This window comes from Prosopis cineraria, unplaced genomic scaffold (assembly GCF_029017545.1).
Source record: "Prosopis cineraria cultivar Desert tree isolate PC_DT_omini unplaced genomic scaffold, ASM2901754v1 PC14, whole genome shotgun sequence".
NCBI lineage: Eukaryota > Viridiplantae > Streptophyta > Magnoliopsida > Fabales > Fabaceae > Prosopis > Prosopis cineraria.
Genome location: NW_026555345.1, coordinates 1084072 through 1105179, shown reverse-complemented (window position 1 = coordinate 1105179; position 21108 = coordinate 1084072). Strand labels below are relative to the sequence as shown.

The 21108-nt window shown below is 30.9% G+C and overlaps 2 protein-coding genes across 2 annotated transcripts; both read left to right on the top strand.

Annotated features, from left to right (window-relative positions):
- Nucleotides 1-6320: 6320 nt before the first annotated feature.
- On the top strand, nucleotides 6321-8696 carry LOC129293790 (eukaryotic translation initiation factor 4B3-like). The gene is given in 3 exon segments (XM_054931897.1): nucleotides 6321-6593; nucleotides 6596-7508; nucleotides 8233-8696. Coding segments are annotated over 3 exon segments (1137 nt in total). The 5' UTR covers nucleotides 6321-6409; the 3' UTR covers nucleotides 8273-8696.
- A 2785-nt stretch (nucleotides 8697-11481) lies between these two features.
- On the top strand, nucleotides 11482-13632 carry LOC129293054 (probable amidase At4g34880). The gene is made up of 5 exons (XM_054930856.1): nucleotides 11482-12024; nucleotides 12131-12345; nucleotides 12491-12730; nucleotides 12817-13015; nucleotides 13118-13632. Exons 1-5 carry the CDS (start codon nucleotides 11482-11484, stop codon nucleotides 13472-13474), a joined length of 1554 nt encoding a protein of 517 aa, XP_054786831.1. The 3' UTR covers nucleotides 13475-13632.
- The last annotated feature ends 7476 nt before the right edge of the window (nucleotides 13633-21108 follow it).

Sequence of the window (21108 nt, the reverse complement as noted above, 5' to 3'; positions counted from 1 at the left end):
AAGATGACTCACTCACACAACACACACACACACACACACACACACACACTTTCCCTCATATCACTTCGGGATTTTTTTCATTCGAGGAAAGGATTAATTTGATTTGAGGAAAAAAAATCCCTCAAGTTGCTAATTTCTTTCAAAAAAATCCCTCTAATAGTATTAGACACAGTGACCCGTTATATCTCTATTTTTAGATTATTGTTGCCAATGTGTTATCTTGTCTCCTCATCCACAAGGAGCAGCAAGGTGAGTTTAAAGGAATTAAAATTTGTCCAAACTCATATTTTGTTTCTTATCTATTATATGCTGATGACTCAACTATTTTCTTTGAGTTAACAAGGAATGCAGCTAAGACTATTTAAGAGGTCATTCATAATTTCTGTAATTGGTCAAGGCTTTCATTAAATGTGCAAAATCTTCTTTGCTTCTAAGCCATAACTGTAACACTATACTTTTTAAAACAATATTTATCAAAACCTACTATAATAATTAAAGGCATAACTTATCTTTTAGAAAACTTATCATGGCAGAAAGAAATCTAACTTGTTTAAACAAACTTTATCATAGTGGAAAAGAATTTTTCTTAATTAAATAAAATTGCTTCGAAACAAACTATCATGGAAGAAAGAATTAAACTTAATAAACATGATTACCATGATAAATAGTAATTTACCAAAATAAAGAGGTCCACCCTAGGGGATCCAATTTTCGAACAAAGTTTAAAACTCAATTCTTGTGGTAAAATATAAATAATCTAAAATCAAAATTTCTAGGGACAAAATTTCGTCTAAAACATTAAACCCTACAAATATATAAATATAATGATTCAAGTGTCCATCCAAGACATTTTATATAATCAAATATTGGCTTTAGTTTGATACACAATACTTTCTACTATAAACTTAGTTCACAAAACTCATTTAGGGCCCAAATAACAATTCCTGAACAATCAACTTCACAATACAAACCAAAGCCAACATTTAGTATGAATAACTTGATCACAACCCAATTATCAACTTCATCATGTGTAATTTCCATCACAACTAAACACAGATAAAATTTATAGTTAGCTTACAACCACATATAATAATTTATATAAAACTGACCATAATTGCATTCATCTTCAAAAGATATATAGATTCTTGAATATAACAAATTAAGATCATGGGTATTAGACACAATTCTCATGGCCAACATATGTAGAAAGGGGCGAAGTCGGGATTTAAGAATAAAAGGGGCCAAGATTAAAAAAACATATTTACTCCAAAGTTTTTATAAATTTTAGAAGGGCCGAAAGTATGTAACACCTATATAATATAAAAAAAATTAGAGAAGCCACGGCCCCTGCTAGTCCCCCCTCCCTTCGCCACTATATGTTAAGTCTATCAAAAACTAGAGTCTATATGCTCAATTATATTTAAAATTTTTGTAAGTTGGCAAATATACATTAAATCACAAAATGAGGCATGACAACATAAATTGGTGTTTCATAAACCAACTCTAAGTCTCTGATGCTTCTGCAGCTAGATCCGCTCTTATAAAAATATTAATAATAGGAAATGAGATAGAAAGGTCCTACTAACTAAAATGACTATGCCATAATGCATGTCATGCAACTAGTCATGTGGGTGCTAAGTAGGGTATGTAAAACAAATTTCAAATAATTTAATCCAAACACATTTCAAACAAATATAACCAAACAAAATATGCAAGGCCATCGCCTTATCTCCCCTTTTCTTTGAGACCGAAGCCCATGCTTGATACCTGACTCACACAACTAAATGTAAGCTAGTTCAAGTGATAAAGTGCCACTCATGAATTAGATGAGGGCGTATCACGTGGCATAATTTGTTTCCAAACAATAAACTCCCACTTAATCTCCCAAAATTGAACAAGTCTTGCATATAATGATTTCCAAATAGTTATAAATTCCAAACATTAATACATACTTCTAAATATAATAGTTTCATACCAAACATAAGTCTATATAAGATTTTCATCCTACAAGCAGCACATTTTTCAAACTACAATATTCATTTCCAAACATGTATTTTCCTAAACAACATTTATTTGCAACAAAATATACACATAATTAATTACAAAACACATACCACAATAAAATAGTAAAGGTTACTTTTTGTCCCTAGCAATTGAACTTCTCCATACACATGAGTCTTCACCAAAATGATTACCAATATTACAATATACATACATGATAATGTCAAACATAATTAGTACTTGTGATTAAACACTAATTTTAAGGTTAGGTTAATTAATCTCCTTAATCCAACACCCTTCCATACACTTTAAATCTTAAAACTTAATCATCTCCATCATTAATTCACTTCTAATGCACTCATTTAATCTCCAATTATCATAATTAATATCTTAAAAACCTTAATTTTTGAACTTAATAAATCTAAAAAAATCTAAAGCTTGACCCAAATTTCAAATTATCATTTCAATATCTTATGAATATTTTTCTATACTCAAATAAATTTCTATTCATCACCTTCAAAATTCAGCTTTATGAAAATCTTAGCCACATAAGTCTAAGATTTAACCTATGAGCCTCAAATTACAAATTTTCTACACTTAATGCTATATTCAAAATATTCATTTTGTGCATTTCAATCTCGACCATCAAGTTAAACTGATTAATCCTCAATATAACCTCCAATAAACATAATCAATCCATTAAATTTGAAATAAACCACCACTGTATTTGTAAATAATTTATCTTCTCAATTAAAACCTGACTTTGATTCCTCAAATCAATTATTTGGACAAATTTAAATCATACAAACTCTTATTCTAAAATCATTAGCTTTATTAACAACTAAATAGTTAACAAAAATATTCAAAATTCAAAATCTAACAAATCCTAAAAAAATTTCTGTCAAAAATTCTGAAAAAAAATAAAAGAAAATAGTTAAAAAAATGTTTAGGATATATAGTTTTAGAATGTTTAAAATTATTTTTAGAGTATCCTATTATAAAGTCTCCTTCGAGAAATCACTCCCTCTTGGTCAGTCACTCCCCCCTCCTGCCACTGTTTGCGCCGCGCACAGATGATGAAGAGGAAGAAATCGTGCAATGGGTTGGGAGGAATAGAAGGACCGAAAGATCAAAGAATAGGGTATTATGCCACGTGCATCCACTCCTCTTCCTTCTTTTTTTTTTTTTTTGTTTTTTAAGTCAAAAAAAAAACTTCTGTCTTTTTTCTTTCAACAATCTTTAAAAATTTATTTTTGGATTATATATATCTATTCTATATATTATACCATTTTTTAAGATTATATTAATATCTCTAAATTAAGCTCCACTAGCTAGTTTACTATACTCAAACAAGATTTTTTTTTTCATATTTATATGATTATAGTTTCTTAAATGAAAAATAATTTACATATTATTATTTAATCCTCACTTAAAATATATAACCCCTCTTGAATAAAATTATTTTTACTCAAATAATTTTATAATAAAATATATTAAATTTAATAATAAATATTTATTACTTTTAATAAATTTATTTTCTTCTTTTTCATAAAATAATAATTTGATGCTTTAAAAATATAATTAAACTCTACTTATCTAGATCAAGATTTTCCCTAATTTCATGTCCCATTTAATTAAAATTACAAACCTATGTGCCTCTATATCTCAAAAAATATTAAGTTATATCTAATCTCAATTTACTTATTTTGTATTTTAAAATTTTTTAAATTCTTAGAATAAAAATTGAAATGTTATACTAACTACTCAACTGAGATTCAAGAAAAACTTATTGATCAATTGGGTATTCAACCCTCTGCTTTTTTAAGTACTTGGATTGATGTTAAAAGAGATAAATCATTAATTTTTGCCCATATCATATATTTCATTGAGAAGAGAAATGCCTCTTGGAAGCTCAAATTGCTCTCACAAGCTTCTAGACTCACTCTCATCAAATCAGTTTTATCTGCATCTAACATCTACACTCTTTCTTGTGTTAAGATTCCTCAACTTCTTTGTGACTCCATTGACGCTAAACTTGTTGATTTCTTTTGGGATTATAATGATGATAAAAGGAATATTCATCTTATTAAGAAAGAAATCATTTTCTCTCCTATTAAAGATGGTGGGCTTGGTTTGATGAACTCCAAAAATATGAATTAGCTTTACTAGCTAAGTAAATGTGGGGAGTTTTAAATGTTGAGGAACACTCACTTTTGGGCAACACAATCAGAATGAAGTATTTTCATAATACCAATGGCTCCTTTATAAGATATCTCATAATGCCTCTTAATGTATTTTCAAAGCTTCTAATTTGATTAAAAAGTGCCTCACTTGTCATGTAGGGAAAGGTGAGTCTTGGTGGAAGTTCAAAAATAGAGATCTTGCTCGTGACTTGAATATTTCTAAGGATTTTAATTTAATCATCACCAACCCAACACTATCGATGGTTGCCAAATAGAATGTTTCACTCATTAATAATCTCTATGGTAGGGAGGAGGCTAGCTTAATTTTAAGGACCCTCCTTCCTTTTACCAATCAAACTGATTGTTTAATTTGGGGCTCTAGTTCCTACTTTGTTAGATATAGTTTTCCTAGACTCTCCTATAGCCTTCAAGATAATCCCCTTGCAAAAGAGAAAATTTGGAATTTTCTTTGAAAACACCATTCACCATATAAAAATCTTCTCTTCATTTGGAAATTAGTTCATGAGGCCATGCCTACTGAAGATATCTTATGCAAGCATTATCTCAATTCTTCGCTCTGGTGTGCGTTTGACTGTAATTCACTAAGTACTTTACATCACACTTTTTGTGATTGTTCCTACTCAAGAGACATATAGTTTGGGTCATTGTCCATATGTTCCTTAAACATCTTTAGCTGTGGTCTTGTTTTTTGGATTCTATAAATTTCTAAATCTCTAATCCAAAATAAGGAGATTTAAACTCTAGAATGCATTTACATTCTTCTTCATTTGATATGGTATAATAAAAATCAAGCTCTTCATATGAGGAAGATAACTCCTATTGTACAAGTTATTCGGCACTTTCATGAACAATATTTATTTCTAAAAGGTGCATGCAGATGGAATAATTGATGTAATGCAAAGATATTTACAAACTATAAGGTCATAAAAGAATGATCTCTTCTTTCTTTTGATAACCCTCACACTTAGTTTCATTTTTCAACATGAGAAATTCATTTTACCCTCTTCAAAAAAAGAAGAAAAAGTCTTATCTTTCAATAATGAAAGACGGTTTGAATTACTACTCTATATATATGAAGTTATCTCCCCACAACTTTTTTTATCTTTTGTGTTCATAACCTCTTAATTTAAATTAAAAATTTCACATTAAAACGTTTTGAAAATCATGTGAGTTTAGAGAATTTGAAGATTAAACATAACAAAAGAGTTTGCTTCTATTCTAATTCACAACATCTCACAAACCAGAATATCTTAAAGCTTCTCTAGAATTTTAATAGTTATACTCTTCAAAAATGTGGTCGGTCCTAATGATTTGTCTTTTCTTGCTTTCTCTATTTACTTTAACATACCCATTTTAACACTTGCTTTGTAGACTTTTTTTTTTTTTTTTGGGTTTATGCATTTGCTTTTTCACAATAAAGAAAACTTAGAGGATTTGATGCCACAACTTTCCTCTTGTCAGGTGAGGGTTTTGGCCAAAAAGTCAAGCCCTTAAACTTGCGCGATCAAAGCCTGAATTTACCAATAAAAACTCGTTTACATAAACTCGAACCTATCAAAAACCAGCTTTTAGAATCCGGCGGCGCGTTTTCGAATGTCTGCTTGTGGTCATGATATTTCAATTTTTCTTTGAACTTTCCCCGTTTTTTTACAAGTCACAACTTATCTCTTTAAGCTTTCCAATTCTGATTCTTTTTGTTTTTGTTTTTGACAGCTCAAAAATTCTCTCTCTAAGCTTTCCTATTCTGACTCAAATCTGTGACAAGCCCAAAAACCTTACACAAAAATGTTTATTTTATTATTTTAAAAATTAATATTTTATAATTGTCAAAAAAAAAGAATTGATATTTCATAAAATATGTTTTAAAAATAAAAATTATTTTAATAATTTTTTATTTTTAGAATAATAAACTCAAAAATATTTTTAAAAATTCGTTACAAGGCAATTTTTTTTATTTTTTTATTCTAAAAACGAAAAACCGGTCTCCAAAACACGGTGTTATGACCGTCTGTACAATTTGCAACCTCATTCTCCACCGTTTGATCTCCGGGTGTATATATACATACAAGAATACATATATACATATACATATACATATACATATACATAAACTCATCACCTAGCTTTGGTGCCAAGCAACGAAGAGAGGGCGAACCAGAGTTTCGAGGGAGACGCACGAGAGTGAGGCTAACCCAGCCATAATCATGGCGGCTACTGTATCTGCCTGGGCAAAGCCCGGAGCCTGGGCCCTGGATTCCGAGGAACACGAAGAGGAGCTTCGTCATCAGAAGGAAGAAGACAACACTGCTGCCTTTCCTTCTCTTGCCGCTGCCGCTGCAACTAAATCCAAGAAGAAGAAAGGCCAGACCCTCTCCTTGGCTGAGTTCTCCTCTATGGAGGCGCTAAACCGGCCCAGACCTCTCAATCCGATGTCTTAACGCATGAAGATCTCATGATGCTGCCAACAGGTCCTCGCCAGCGAACAGCCGAGGAGCTTGACCGTGACAGGAGTCGACTCGGCGGTGGTTTTAGGTCATATGGTTCGTATGACCGGCCTAATAGGAATTCCGGCGGCGATGATTCCTCCAATTCTCGATGGGGTTCTTCTAGGGTTTCTGATGAGCCAAGGCGGAACGGTTCGTTTGGTAGGGAAGCAAATCGGGATATGGCCCCCTCGCGAGCCGATGAAATAGATAATTGGGCTGCTGCGAAAAAAACTACCGTAGGAAACGGATTCGAGAGGAGGGAAAGGGATAGAGGACGATATTTTGATTCTCCTTCCAGAGCCGACGAATCGGACAGTTGGGCATCGAAGAAGAACTTTGTGCCATCAGAGGGACGGAGGTTTGGTTCTAATGGTGGTGGGTTTGAAAGAGAAAGGAAAGTTGGATTCGGTTCCAGTGGTGGTGCAGATTCGGATGATTGGAACAGGAAGAAGGTGGAATCCAACGGTGGAAATGAGAGAAGTGAGTCTGGAAGTGTTAGACCGAGACTTGTTCTGCAACGTCGATCAATGACTGTGAACAATGGAAACCAGGAGGGCTCGGGGACCGTGACCAAGCCCAAAGGCCCAAGTCCTTTCGGAGAGGCAAGGCCAAGGGAGGAGGTTTTAGCGGAGAAAGGGCAGGATTGGAAGAAGATTGATGAACAACTTGAGACAATGAAGATTAAGGACACGGTGGAGCAAAAGGATGGGTTTGGGAAGAGGGGTTTTGGGACTGGCAATGGCCGTTCTAATTTGTCAGATGATTGTTCTGAGAGAAGTTGGAGGAAGGCTGAATCTGACAATAGTCGTCCAAATAGGTTTGTCAACTTAGTAATTTAATTGTTACTAATGTTTAGCAATTTTATCATTCTTTGTTCATGATTGGCCGTGTTGATTCCTTCGTGCATGATTTTACTTCCTTTACGCTGTCACGAAGCTCGAGACCTTTTCGAGTTGGATTATGCAATCTTCTTTTGCCATGTTGTGTTGCTGGTTTTAATATGCTGCTACTCTTTTGGCTTTTCATGAATATTCCGCCTCTATAAGTTGGCTATATGCTGTTCTGTATATTGCACATTGGTTGTTGTTCTGCCTGTTGAGGAATGTACTTATTATTACTGGTCTGTTTTGGAAGCCATTATTTGGGATTCTTTTTGATGGGTGGGACTTTTTCTATGGTCTTTTTTATGTTCTAGTATTTTAGCATCTTAAAGTTATGAATTCTCTTTTATTGCTCTCTCTGCATGATCTTGTTTTTAACCTTAGCTGGAGGTTCTGCTACATTTGACTCGGCGACCTTGTGCTGGTTCCCATGTGTTGAACATAACTTGTTGACAATGTTTTTGATCCTTCATATTTTCCTTCTGCTGAGATGAATTTTAAGAACATAGAGTTTATGAGCCTATATGTCTTGATTGCTTATATGTAGGCTGAGTGTTTTTGGCAGCCTGTTTTAGTTCCTTGGGGAAATCTTCAAAGTTCCTGCTTGTTGCTTATTGATCTTTAGACTAGTTTTACATTTGCAATTTTCTTACACTGCAGTGCCGAGAAAGTTGAAAATGGACATGTTGAAGAAAGCTGAAGAGCTGTGAATCACCTTTGCCCCTGCACATTTTTGGAAGAGTTGGAAAGGTATGTGGGAATGTTAGACCTTAGTTTTTCGCCAAAATTAAGTTGTGTCACCATGACTTCGGCCTTTTCTTTGTGAGACAGTACTGAAATGATAAAATTTTGTTAGTTATTATGATAACTTAGGTAGTCTTGTAGCTTTTATGGCTTTTTTGTTAAGTGCAGCAGTAATTTTTATTTTCTTTCACCATTTAATGTATAAACTTCTGTTATGTGCAAAATCTCATTGCTGGGTTTTGCAGACGTAGTCTGTGCTGTCGACAAATTTTCCAGTGCTTTGGCGAGATTATTTGTTTGTTGTTTTGTTCTTTTTCATCATGTTAGGTTTCCTTGTATTCCACAAAACTTGGTTATAGATGTCAGTATCATTTTCATCATGACATGTTGATTATTATGAAGTGTACTGTGTGTTGTTTAGTTTTAGCCAAAAGAGTGTGTGAGCTGTTGGTAAACTGCTGGCTTGTGTTTTTCAAGGTTTAATAACTTTTCTGTTCTTGGTACAATTAGATTGTCATATCCTTGACCATGTCTCCCATGGTTTGTTCTGATTTGATTTGTAACCGTGTTATCATGATCTATTACAACTAGTGAATGGCATTTTTCTTTCTTTCTTTCTTCCGTTTTTGGGATACAATAAATGGTACGAAGGTTAGGCATCTCGGGCGCCAATCAATAACATTGAATTTGCATCGGAAAAGTCGTTGAGAAAATAGTGTAGCGTTAATTCATGGAGCGATTTTAGTTTTTCAAGCTATACTTTTTTTAACATATGATGCAATGAGATTTTTAACATTAATAGGTATCAAATATATCAATAAAACGTACGAGCCATTGTACTTTCGTGAGAAAAGAGAGAGCGAACTTGGTTGTAAGTGTAGTTTTCCATCCAGTATTTGATGGCTTGTGGTTGGCCATGTACCCGGTGACGTGTACCTTTCTAATGGATATGAACTTTTGAGGATTTTGATCAATGAATATGCGAAATTATTCGCTTGGAATGGAGGCAGTTTTCCAGTTTTAGATATTGCTTCAAGGGCTCCAAATACTTGTTATGATCGAAGACTTTGGTTGGGTTGGGTTTTTAGTTTGTTGAAAATTTATTTGATAAAAGTTAGTTTAATAAAAATTAATTATTGTAATGAATTTATTTGAATATATATTTTTAAAAGTTTGTGTGTTAAATAAAAAGTTTAAATTAATGATGATTTGTGTTTTTAAAATGTGTTTATGTAATGATAAAAAATAATGTTAATTTATAATAATTTATAATTTTTTATACAAATGTGATATGTTATAGTTAATGTTTGAAAATATGAAAAAAATTTAAAATGACATAAAATTTAACATGTTAAACATTAAAAATATAAAATATAAAATTTAATATAAAAAAATTATATAATAAATAATTCAATATTTATTAATGTTCATTAATATTGAATAATAAGGATATAAAAATATAAAGTTAGTCCTATTGAATAAAAATTATTTAAATAATTTAATAATATTAATATTAAAAATTAACATGATTAATTATTTAGTTTATATAATGTCTTGTTATAATAGTTTTTAAAAAATTTTGTTGGCAATCAAACTTTTATTAATTTGATCCCTCAAAAACTTGCATGTAATTTTTTTTTTATAAAAATTATGGGTATTATGATCATATAAGAAAAATAAAAGTCATGTCATGAAAGTTTTTCCATATTATATTTAAAAAAAAAGTACTTTCAAAAGCTTTGAAAGGATTTTTGAAATCAATTTTAAAAAATCAAACAACTTTAAATTCTTAAAATTTTCAAAAGTCCTTCTGAAATGTTAGAAGTTAAATACTCGAGCCTTTTGATTGTTAAATAATTGATTTTATCCCTATTACATGATTCTTGGATTTACATAAATTCTTTTTTTGCCTGATCTTCAAGAAATGAATTTAGCAAATTAATTAAAGTTAAAGGCTCAACATACTGCAAATCTATAAACGCTCGCACATATAGCAAAATCATTGTTGCTAAAGTTAACTGTAGTTTCGCTTTCACAGCGTTTCTTAATCTTCGTGACATTTATTTTTTAAAATAATATTTTCTTAATTTTCTCCTACATTCGATGCTTATTTATTATTCAATGAATTGAATGAATTACTAATTTTTTGTTGATATCACATCCTCTCACGGAATTGAGTTATATATATATATATATATATATATATTATATTTAGTTTTTACCACTGAACTTCTATATTTAGTTATTAATTAGTTGTTAACTATCAATCATGAATCATCAATGTAACATATAAGCATGAACGCATAACTAAAAAACATCAGCCTTTTTTAATCCTAATCATATAGCCTTTCTTTTTATTTTTAAAATTTATATAAACATTTTCAAAAATAAAAAATTATATGGTATGGGTATTTCTGTTGTTTTAACATTCAATTTTCATCTAACCAATTGTTAATTGATCATTAAATCACCTATCTTGGATCAAAATACTATTCTTTAACATAAATGTAATGCAAAAACATTCAGGTTGAAAAAATAATTTTAATATATGCATTTTGACGTTTTTGACATATTTAAAAATATTTTAATGTTCAAAATATATAAATTGGCTAAATAATAGTTTAAACCTGCGTGTACACAAAAGTCTTCCTGAATTAGGAACTTACAATTATAGTTTAAACCTGTATGTACCCTCTGTAAATGACGGTTTTGAAGACAAACTACAGTACATAACAGCAAATGTTTCGTAAATCCTCCATTTGGAGGATCAATGATAATCTCCAGAGAAAGATCCCACTAAAGAAAAAAACAAACATTGACTAGTAATTAAATGCCGGCTAATGCATTACTTAACGAGTCATTTCAACATTTTCTTTTGTTTTCGCATGTTATTCTGGTACAACAATATATGCTAATGTCTCATTACTCGTACAATATTTCTACCACCCAATTTTTTCTGAATGTTCCCATGCAACTTTAAGAATCTGCCGTAATCTATACACAAAGATGTTGATTAATTAATAGATTCCTTCTCTGGTCCATGCATGAAAGAGACCAACGCGAGCTCTATTTTAATTTTTAAAAATATTACGTTACTTTATGCTTCCAAGGGATATAAATAGCCGGGCAGTGCTGCAAAATTGGCATAGAACAACTAGAGCTTTGATGGCTACCACATTAACGCCTCAAGGCATCTCAATAATGCAGATAATTCTCGTGATCATATTATCACTTGGGTCACACTCCATTTCGATACAAGAGTTCTCCATTAAAGAAGCAACCATTGATGAGATCCAATTGGCTTTTAAGCAAAATAAACTCACCTCCAGGAAGCTGGTTGAGTACTATTTGGGAGAGATCAAGAGACTGAACCCAGTTCTAAAGGGCGTGATAGAGGTGAACCCAGATTCCTTGGATCAAGCTGGTAAGGCTGATTACGAGCGCATGATCAAAGCACCAGAGTCCCTGTTTGGATTGCATGGCATTCCAATTCTGCTCAAGGATAATATTGGAACCAAGGATAAACTTAACACCACTGCTGGTTCCTTCGCTTTGCTTGGCTCGACGCTGCCTCGTGATGCTGGTGTGGTTTCAAAGTTGAGGAAAGCTGGAGCTATCATACTGGGAAAAGCAACCATGACTGAGTGGGCTTCGTTTAGGTCTCTTACTCTTCCTAATGGTTGGAGTGCCAGAGGCGGCCAAGGAAAGGTTTGTGTCAATCTTTTCGTCCTCTTACGATTTGTTGTTAAGTGTCATGAGCATGAGACATGGTATGATTAACGTTGTTTGCATCAAAATCTTGGTGGGTATGCAGAATCCTTATGTATTGTCTGCAAATCCATGTGGGTCAAGCAGTGGATCAGCAATTTCGACTACTGCTAATATGGTTGCAGTGTCACTTGGAACAGAAACGGATGGGTCACTTTTGTGTCCAGCAAGTTTTAATTCTATAGTAGCCATAAAGCCAACAATTGGACTCACTAGTCGAGACCAGGTTATTCCTATCTCTCCCAGACAGGACACTGTTGGGTAAGAGTTATATTCTTGCTTTGTATTGTTTCCTCTTTCAACTTGAGTTTGATTTTTCAAGAGAATGATTTGTAGATTTAGATGAAGTTAGACTTTAAACTTCTTTAAGCATGTTACATCTTTTTCTTTTTTCTTTTTTCGGCAGGTCTCTTGCTAGGACTGTATCAGATGCTGCTTATGTTCTTGACGTAATTGCAGGGCCAGACTATAATGATCCTGAAACTAGAACTTGGTCAAAATATGTTCCCCAGGGTGGCTTTAAAAGATATCTTAACCGTTATGGGCTGAAAGGGAAGAGATTGGGAATAGTAAGAAACCCATTCTTTAGTCTTTTGAATGACACCGATATTACTCTCGCTTTTGAGAAGCATTTTCAAACCCTAAGGTAACCAACCATCACTTAAGCTTTTACAGAATTTATATATTGTACTCATTGTTATAGCACCACTTGTAATTTTCTGAGAAATGTAGGGAAGAAGGAGCGACAGTAATAGATAATCTTGAAATAGCAAACATTAATACCATCTTAAATCCAAACAAAAGTGGAGAAGCGGTGGCACTATTAGCCGAGTTCAAACTATCCCTTAATGCATATCTCAAGAACTTGATTGTCTCACCAGTAAGATCATTGGCAGATATAATTGCCTTCAACATCAAGAATGCTGATCTGGTTTGTATAACAAAAGTCTTTTTTTTTTTTCCCTACTAAAGATCAAGTCCCTTTCAATGAATATGAACAATATCCATTCATAATCGAGTATGAACCCTGCAGGAAAGGATCAAGGAATTCGGTCAGGATATTATCTTGGCATCTGAAGCAACAAATGGAATTGGAAATACTGAGAAGGCAGCATTGGCCAATTTGGCAAGATTATCAAGAGAAGGGTTTGAAAAATTGATGAGAGATTATAAACTTGATGCATTGGTGACCCCTGGATCCAGGGTCTCCCCTGTTCTAGCGATTGGAGGATTCCCAGGAGTGAATGTGCCAGCAGGATATGACAGTGAAGGAGTTCCATTTGGCATTAACTTTGGAGGATTGAAGGGTTCTGATGCAAAGCTTATTGAAATTGCTTATGGGTTTGAGCAAGCAACTAGGATCAGGAGGCCCCCTACTTTCAAAAATTGAAACTCTTGAATGTTGTTTTGTTTTCACGTTATATTTGTTGATTGATTTAATCTATATCTTTCCTCGTTGATATTTGAAGAAAGCTGAATGTAATGTATCTGTGTCCTGCTTCTGCGGGCTAAAATAAATTTCTTGTCTCGTTTTCTTTGTTTTATTAACTTGGATTTCTTCAATGACAAATTTCTTTTCTTTAGTCCATTACAAAACAGACTAGGACAATGTCATGCCATGGTAATTTCTTTATCATGAATATCATAAGAATCATTAATCTCATTTGTTGAGTGTAATCCTGACTAAAGCATAATAGATTTGACTTAATAGACCAATTTAACTCTCGTTCTTTAAATAAGTGGGATGATGATTTAGAATTAGCTTCCAAGAATATGTTTTTTTACCTTCCATACCTTATGAAAGATTAATATTAATGTTCAATGTTAGTTGAGGATTTTTCTCATGTTTTTAAAAAAAGGGTTAAAGGTCATTTATACCCCTCAATTTTACCTAAAGATCATTGAGCATCTTAAACCTAACTATAGCTCAATTATTTCCTCAATGTTAAAGACTTCCTTTCTAGTCACTTTATCATTAACTCACTGTTTGTTCATAGTTAGTAGATCTTACATTCAAATTTTTTAAATATTATTTTATTATAAAATATTGAGTTAAGAGTTAATTTTGTCTCTCAACTTTTCCTCAAAGAGTTAATAGACACCCTGAACTTGAATGTTTTATAATAAAAAATATTAAAAATTGAATGGGGAGCTCAATAGTAGTGAACAACTGAATTGACAACAAGATAATAAGGGAAGAGATTTTTAACGTTAAAAGATATCATTAATTTATAGTTGAGTTCTAGGATACAGGGATATTGATACGAGTACATATCCAAACCTTGATACTTTTATTTTTAAAAATATAGGTCCTAATGCATCCATGTATATTTATAAAAAATTATAAAAATATAATTTCAAATTAGAAAATATCCAAACTAGCAAACATATATAGTGTTAGAAAATATGCTCTAGTGTTAATCATTGTACTATGAACATTGTTATTTAATGAATTTTTTTTGTTATCATATTAATTGCATGTTCACTATGATAATTGTATCATTGAATAAACTATAGTGATTGTCCTAAATATTTTTGGTCGGTTATCTATGAGGGTTTATAAATGAAACAAGACTATTATGACTTGGAGTAATTATAAATCAAAGTTGTAGGCACTTAAAACGGTACAAGGTGTTGGGCCGACCTACTCTGAGAAAGTTGCATGGTACAAGTCATAAGCTTGTCTTATAAGTAATCATGTCACTAAACCCTTTGACTTGAGATCGTCATGGATTCCTACATAATAATTATTGAACTTTGACTTAGTCAAAGTCACCTTTAACTAAGTGATTATAAAGGTTGTGATTGAATTTAGTAATATTCATGTAGAGGAATATGAGTTGTCAAGATAGAATTTGTCTCTCACATTAATTGAGAGGTATTACTAGGCCTCTCAATAAGTAAAATTGAGAAAATGTATGGCCATACTATAATGAAAAAGATTTTTTTATTGCTATAATCAGTCTACTCAGATATCGAGAAAGTAATGGTCAGGTAAAAAAGAATGATAATTTTATGTCTTACACTTGATCGAAATATCGTGTGATAAAAAGGACGTGATATGATTATATGATAAGTTACATCGGATTATTGATCTCTATATGAATTAGATAATTGCAATGTCGTACTAGAAGTCACTTGTAACTTGTGACTAGTGGCTAGTAGTGTTATTGGCCTATTGTCAACTTTATATGGGCTTATAGGATCACACACAAGAACAACCCAACTCGAGCTATAATGTTCAAATTCATTGAATCTGGAATATGTCTAGATTTAATGAACATAATGTTTTATCTAGGATGAACGAATTATATATATACATACATACATACATACATACATATGTATGTATGTATGTATGTATTTGAATATTTATCTAATGTATATATAATATAAAATTCAAAATATATATTTGTGTGTGCGTATATATATTATATATATAATTATATTATAATATTGTATTAGTTTTAAATTTGCTTTTATATGATAAATTAAATTTAATAACTAACATGATATGAGAAGATATCATATCAATTTTATAATTTAAATTTATGAGATAAATTTAAATAAAATATGGTATCATAGATTTAATTTATGAGATAAATTAAATTATATTTCATTGCTCTTCTCAATTTATTTTAATTAATTAGGAATAATTGATAAGACATAATTTTTGAAATAATTGTGATTATTTTTAAAAATTCATAAGGGAAGACAAAAACCCTAAACTATATAATATAAAGAGGGACGAGCTTCCTTACAAAGACAAACTTCTTGACGACAAAATTCTTGACAACCATAAAAATACCTTAGAGAGAGGAAAAAAAGGGGGGCACGATTGACTGAGGCCACAAGATCATATTTTCCAAAGCTTTTGTATAGACGGTGAGTTATTGAGAGTGTTAGCATATTGTTTGTGTTGAAAAGCCATTAGTGTGGATATCGGTAAAGGGAGCCAATTTGTGTTGTTAGCTCCTGAGGTTTAAACACTTTAAGGAAGTTTGAAAGTTTGACATATAAAAGGTACTTTTTCTGTCTACTTTGACTTAAACAAATTTGATCGGTCTACTATTATGATTGGGGTTTAGAGATTTTAATTTTTCATTGTGCCCTCCAATCCAACATATAGTCCTTTATAGTAATACCAAGAAAAACATAATCATTAATTGTACTTTTATTTAATTTATACCTAATTACTTACTACCTTTCTTACTAATAGGTATAGTATCAATATCTTCTCTCCTAAACCATCATCTATAAAAAAAAGATAGCTTCCATATATGGTTCATCAAGAGATAAGTTTGTCATTCCTAAAATTTCAGTAACATTAAGATCATTCCATTCATCTCCACTAATATCTTACATCTTAAACTTGCCTTGTTTATATTCTTCACTTTTTCTAATCAGGAGTCGCAGATTAGTATGGGCATTCACCTTTTAGGATTCAACTTGTTTTCATTGGATGAGTAGGTACTCCATTCCTTTCACAAGATGATAAAAAGCATGGTTCCACAAGAAGCTTAAGAGCAAGCTTTTGAAGTAAAGGGGTTGAAGGATCATACATCACCTATCAAGATTTAAGATTTAATATTTAGCTATCTTCAATGGAGTAAAAAAAAAAAAAGACTCATAATTTTAAAGTATTAGATGCGTATTGAAAATTAATTTTTTTAAATTAAAAAAATAATATTTTGATACTTTATGGATTTGCATCAAAGAAGTATCAATGAGTATCGATATTAAATATGACATCGATATGTGAGGTAATTTAAAATATTGGTGCATCATAAGTTGAGTTTGCCTCTGACATTTAATTGTTAGTTAGTTGATTAACTATGCTTTTGTGGCATACTTATGGCTTTCACCTTATTTTTTTTGGATAAAATATTTGAATTTGGCTTCTCTTCATTTTTTTTTCTTTCCACTTCCTCTCCACTTCTCATCTCAACCGTCAAATTTATTTTTGAACGGTTGAGATTTGATATTTTATAAAATTATATTTTATAAAATTATTTTAAAAATGAATTTGACGGTTGAGATGAGAAGTGAAGAGAAAGTGGAGAGAGAAAAAAAAAAAATAGAGGGTACAAAATATTTGCTTAACTGGAAACTTGCTCTCTCCATCGCTCTAGTCCCCAAAACTGAGTTTCTCCGTTGGCTTCCATCTCGTTTGGATTAATCTGGAGAAATCCTAGGTATTTTAAAATGCTGATTCGTCTCACTCCAATTCCAATCGTTTCCCTTTAACTCGAAGCTATGTACTCTACTACCACTTCCGTCAACAATTCCTCGGGCAGAATCCAACGAGAAATCCAGGATGACCATAGTTGCTCCTTCACAACAGCCACCGAGAAATCCACTTGCCTGACAGAAAACAAAGATCTAAATCTAAAAACGAAAAAAATCTGTGTGAAGTCTTCATGTTTTCCCTTTCAAAGATCTAAATCTTCTCTCCAAGCGCAGTTGTATACCCAGATCCCTCCTTTCTCCGACGCCGCTATGAAACCTATTACCTTCGTCGCCTCTCTCTCTCACTCTCATGGAGTGAAGGGGTGGCCGACTCCCCAAATCGCTTGCTTCACAGAGTAGGTGTCAACGGCGGCAGCGAAGGATTTGGCCGAGATGAACGGGGGCTTTCATGAAAGAGTAATGGTGTGGAGAGGCAATTTGACTGCAATACTACCAAAAAAAAATATATATATATATTTACCTATACGTTACACTTTTAAAAATATTTTTTCACATACTCAAAATTTAGATTTTAGTTTCATACAGATCGAGTTTCAAAATTTTTTTTTAAATATGAAAGTATGAAACTTGATTTTAGTCAAGCCAAATTTTATATTTTATTAAAACAAAAATTAATGTGATAAGTTAACATCCTTTTCTTTTTTTGACTATTGTGCGAATACTTATCCTTTTTTCTTTGTTTTTTATTTTATTATTTGGTATCTTAAAAAATTTAAAGGTATTATTATCCTCAAAAAATATTTAGGTTGATTGGGAGTATCATGTCATTTGTGGCATGTCTAGTTAAAATATAACATTTAGGTAATATTAAATATAAATTAATTTTAATAATAATAATAATAGAGAGAGAAAAAGCAAAAAAATTAAATATGCATTAAGTTATAAAAATAAAATTAATTTAAAAATATCATACAAAATTTTATTTAAAGTATTTTAATTGAATAGACTACAAATGACATAGTGTACTCAATCTATTTAAGTATTTTTCTCTCATCTCCTGCTCAAATTAATGTATACTCCCCCGTGTGTGATTGTTATTTATGTGTATTTGGATATAAATTTTATATTTAAAATATCTCATTTCAAATTTGATGTTCAAAATTTATATATTTAAAAAATTTTATTTGAGTAGTTTAAAAAATTTCAAATAAAGAAGAGAGATAAGTTGATATTTGAAACAAAAATAAAAAATTAAAAGTAATGAGTTAACTTTTATGTTTTTTTAATTGATGAGAAACAAGAACAAGATATAAGAAGATATAAAGATATTAATAATAAAAACATGATAATGAAGTATTTGAAATGATTGAAATTTTAAATTGACAATGGTGTAAATGAAATTTAAAATTACAGAAGAAATATAATAAGAAATAAATAAATTTAAATTTGATACTTAATTTTTTGTGCATCAAAGAAAGAGATTTAATCCAATTCAAATTTCATCAATCCAAACAAACACACATGTATAAACTCATTAATTCAAATTTTTCATATTTTTATTATTGATGTCTCTATGTCTTCTTATCTTTTGTTTTTGTTTTTCATTAATTAAAAAATAAAAATTAACACATTACTTTCATTTTTTTACTTTTATTTTAAATATTAACTTATCTCTCTCTTTTATTTAAAAATTTTTAAATAATCTAAATAAAGAATTTTAAACATATAAATTTTAAATATTAAATTTAAAATGTGATATTTTAAATATAAAATTTATATCTAAATTTATATAGATAACAATAACACATGAGGGAAGTTCGCATAAGTTTAAACGAGATGATAAAACTTCCAAATTTTCTAATATACCAAATAATGGAATAAAAAATAAGAAGAAAATGATAAGTATTCAAGAAAAAAAAAAGGAGGGAGAACACTGTCAATTTATTACATAAATTTTTTAAATAAAATATAGAACTCCGCCTTGTTGCAATTGGATTTCATATTTTCATATTAAAAAAATATTTTAAGACTTTGTTTGCATCACATCGATATTTAAATTTATAGTATATGGGGAATACCTTTTAAGTGTGGCAGGGAAATAACTTTTTTTGTTTTTAATATTGCAGTCTATTGCCGTGTGGAGAAGATGATAAGGATGGATTCGTGTTAGTTCTTATCTCAGATTTGCTCGCGCTCAGATCAATCTCATCTCAATTCTTCTTTGGAACGTTAGTATCTGATCCTGATTTGCAGATTCATGAAATAATTTTTCTTTCATGAATGGCTTTCTTAGTCTCGCTTGTGGAAGAGGCATGTTCCTGATTTGCTGGGTATGCTATTTTTTCTTTGACTTTGGCGGAGATGAACAAGGGCTTTCATGAAAGAGTAACGGTGTGGAGAAGATGATAGGGATGGATTTGTGTTAGTTCTTATCTCAGATTTGCTCGTACTCAGATCGATCTCATTTGAATTCTTCTTTTACGAATGGCTTTCTTAGTCTCGTTCGTGGAAGAGGCGTGTTCCTGATTTGCTGGGTATACCATTGTTTCTTTGACTTTGTTGGGTATTGTTTCTTGATTTCCTAGGTATTGCTGATTCTTGACTTGACTTGTTTGATTTGCGGGGTACTATGCGTTTTGTGCTTAATTTGTTTTTGGATTTTATATGTTTTTTTGGGTTCTTGAAGAAGCTTGCTCAGTTTGTGCATCTGAAGGAAGATGGGTGAAGAAGGAGGAGAGAGAGGGGACGGTCAACGTAAAGCAGAAGGATAGCGTGCATCATGGTCGCCAGGGATGTAGAAGGGAAACAAAAGGATGAAGATAAGTTGAGAGGATGCCACGTGGATATCCCTATTAGCATTTCTTGTCAAAGTAAATAGTCAACGTTTTCAAACCGTTAGATAGGATACCGTTTTAAAAAAACATCGAGAGGAGCACCTGCACTACTCCTAAAAATATTTAAGGATATTAAAGAAAAATGAAATTTTTTTTGAATTATATAAATAATAATGTAATCTTTCAAAATATCATAATTTTATTAAAATCTTTAAAAATTTTTATGTTAATAAATTTTAAGGTGAAATAATTATTTTTTCCTTATTAAAAATAATAAGTTTAATCATAACTTTTACTTAAAAAATTACAATATTTATTCTGTGATTTACAAAATTTGAATAAGAAATTATTAAATGTAATTTTTATTACTAAAAAACAAGTAATAGTTACAACTTTTGTTTAACTTCTGTTTTATAAATTATAAGAATTAAATAAAAAATTATAATTTATCAAGTATAATATTTGTTATTGAAAAATAATTTCTCAAAATAAGAAACACCAATTGCAATTTTTATTTAATGAATAATAATTTTTATTCAAATAATTATAAAAAATAAACAAGAAATCATAACTTGTCAATAAGAGTAAAATAATATTTTTAATTTAAAATGTATTGATATAAAAAATTTTAGAAACTTAAGTGGAATGGTTGAATTTAAGGGACCATATTTTATTATTATTATTTTTTGGATATTAATTGCAACTTCAAAAATATTTTGAGGTAAATTTGCACTTTAATTTAAAATAAAAATCAATGCTACTTCTTCAACAATGAATTTGGATTCTAAAGACATGATAGGGCGTTGCTGGTTGCCAACGAAGGATATCAATCCCACACATAAAGATGGGAATCAAAGTGGGCTCGGCTCTTAAAGGCTCATCCTAAAGCTTGGTTACCTAAAATTTGACTTAATTTTGAGACCCGACCCTTATTTATAGGATTCAGGGCCAGGTCCTTAAGCCCTATTTCTTGAAAAAGATCTAACATTTTAATTTAAAT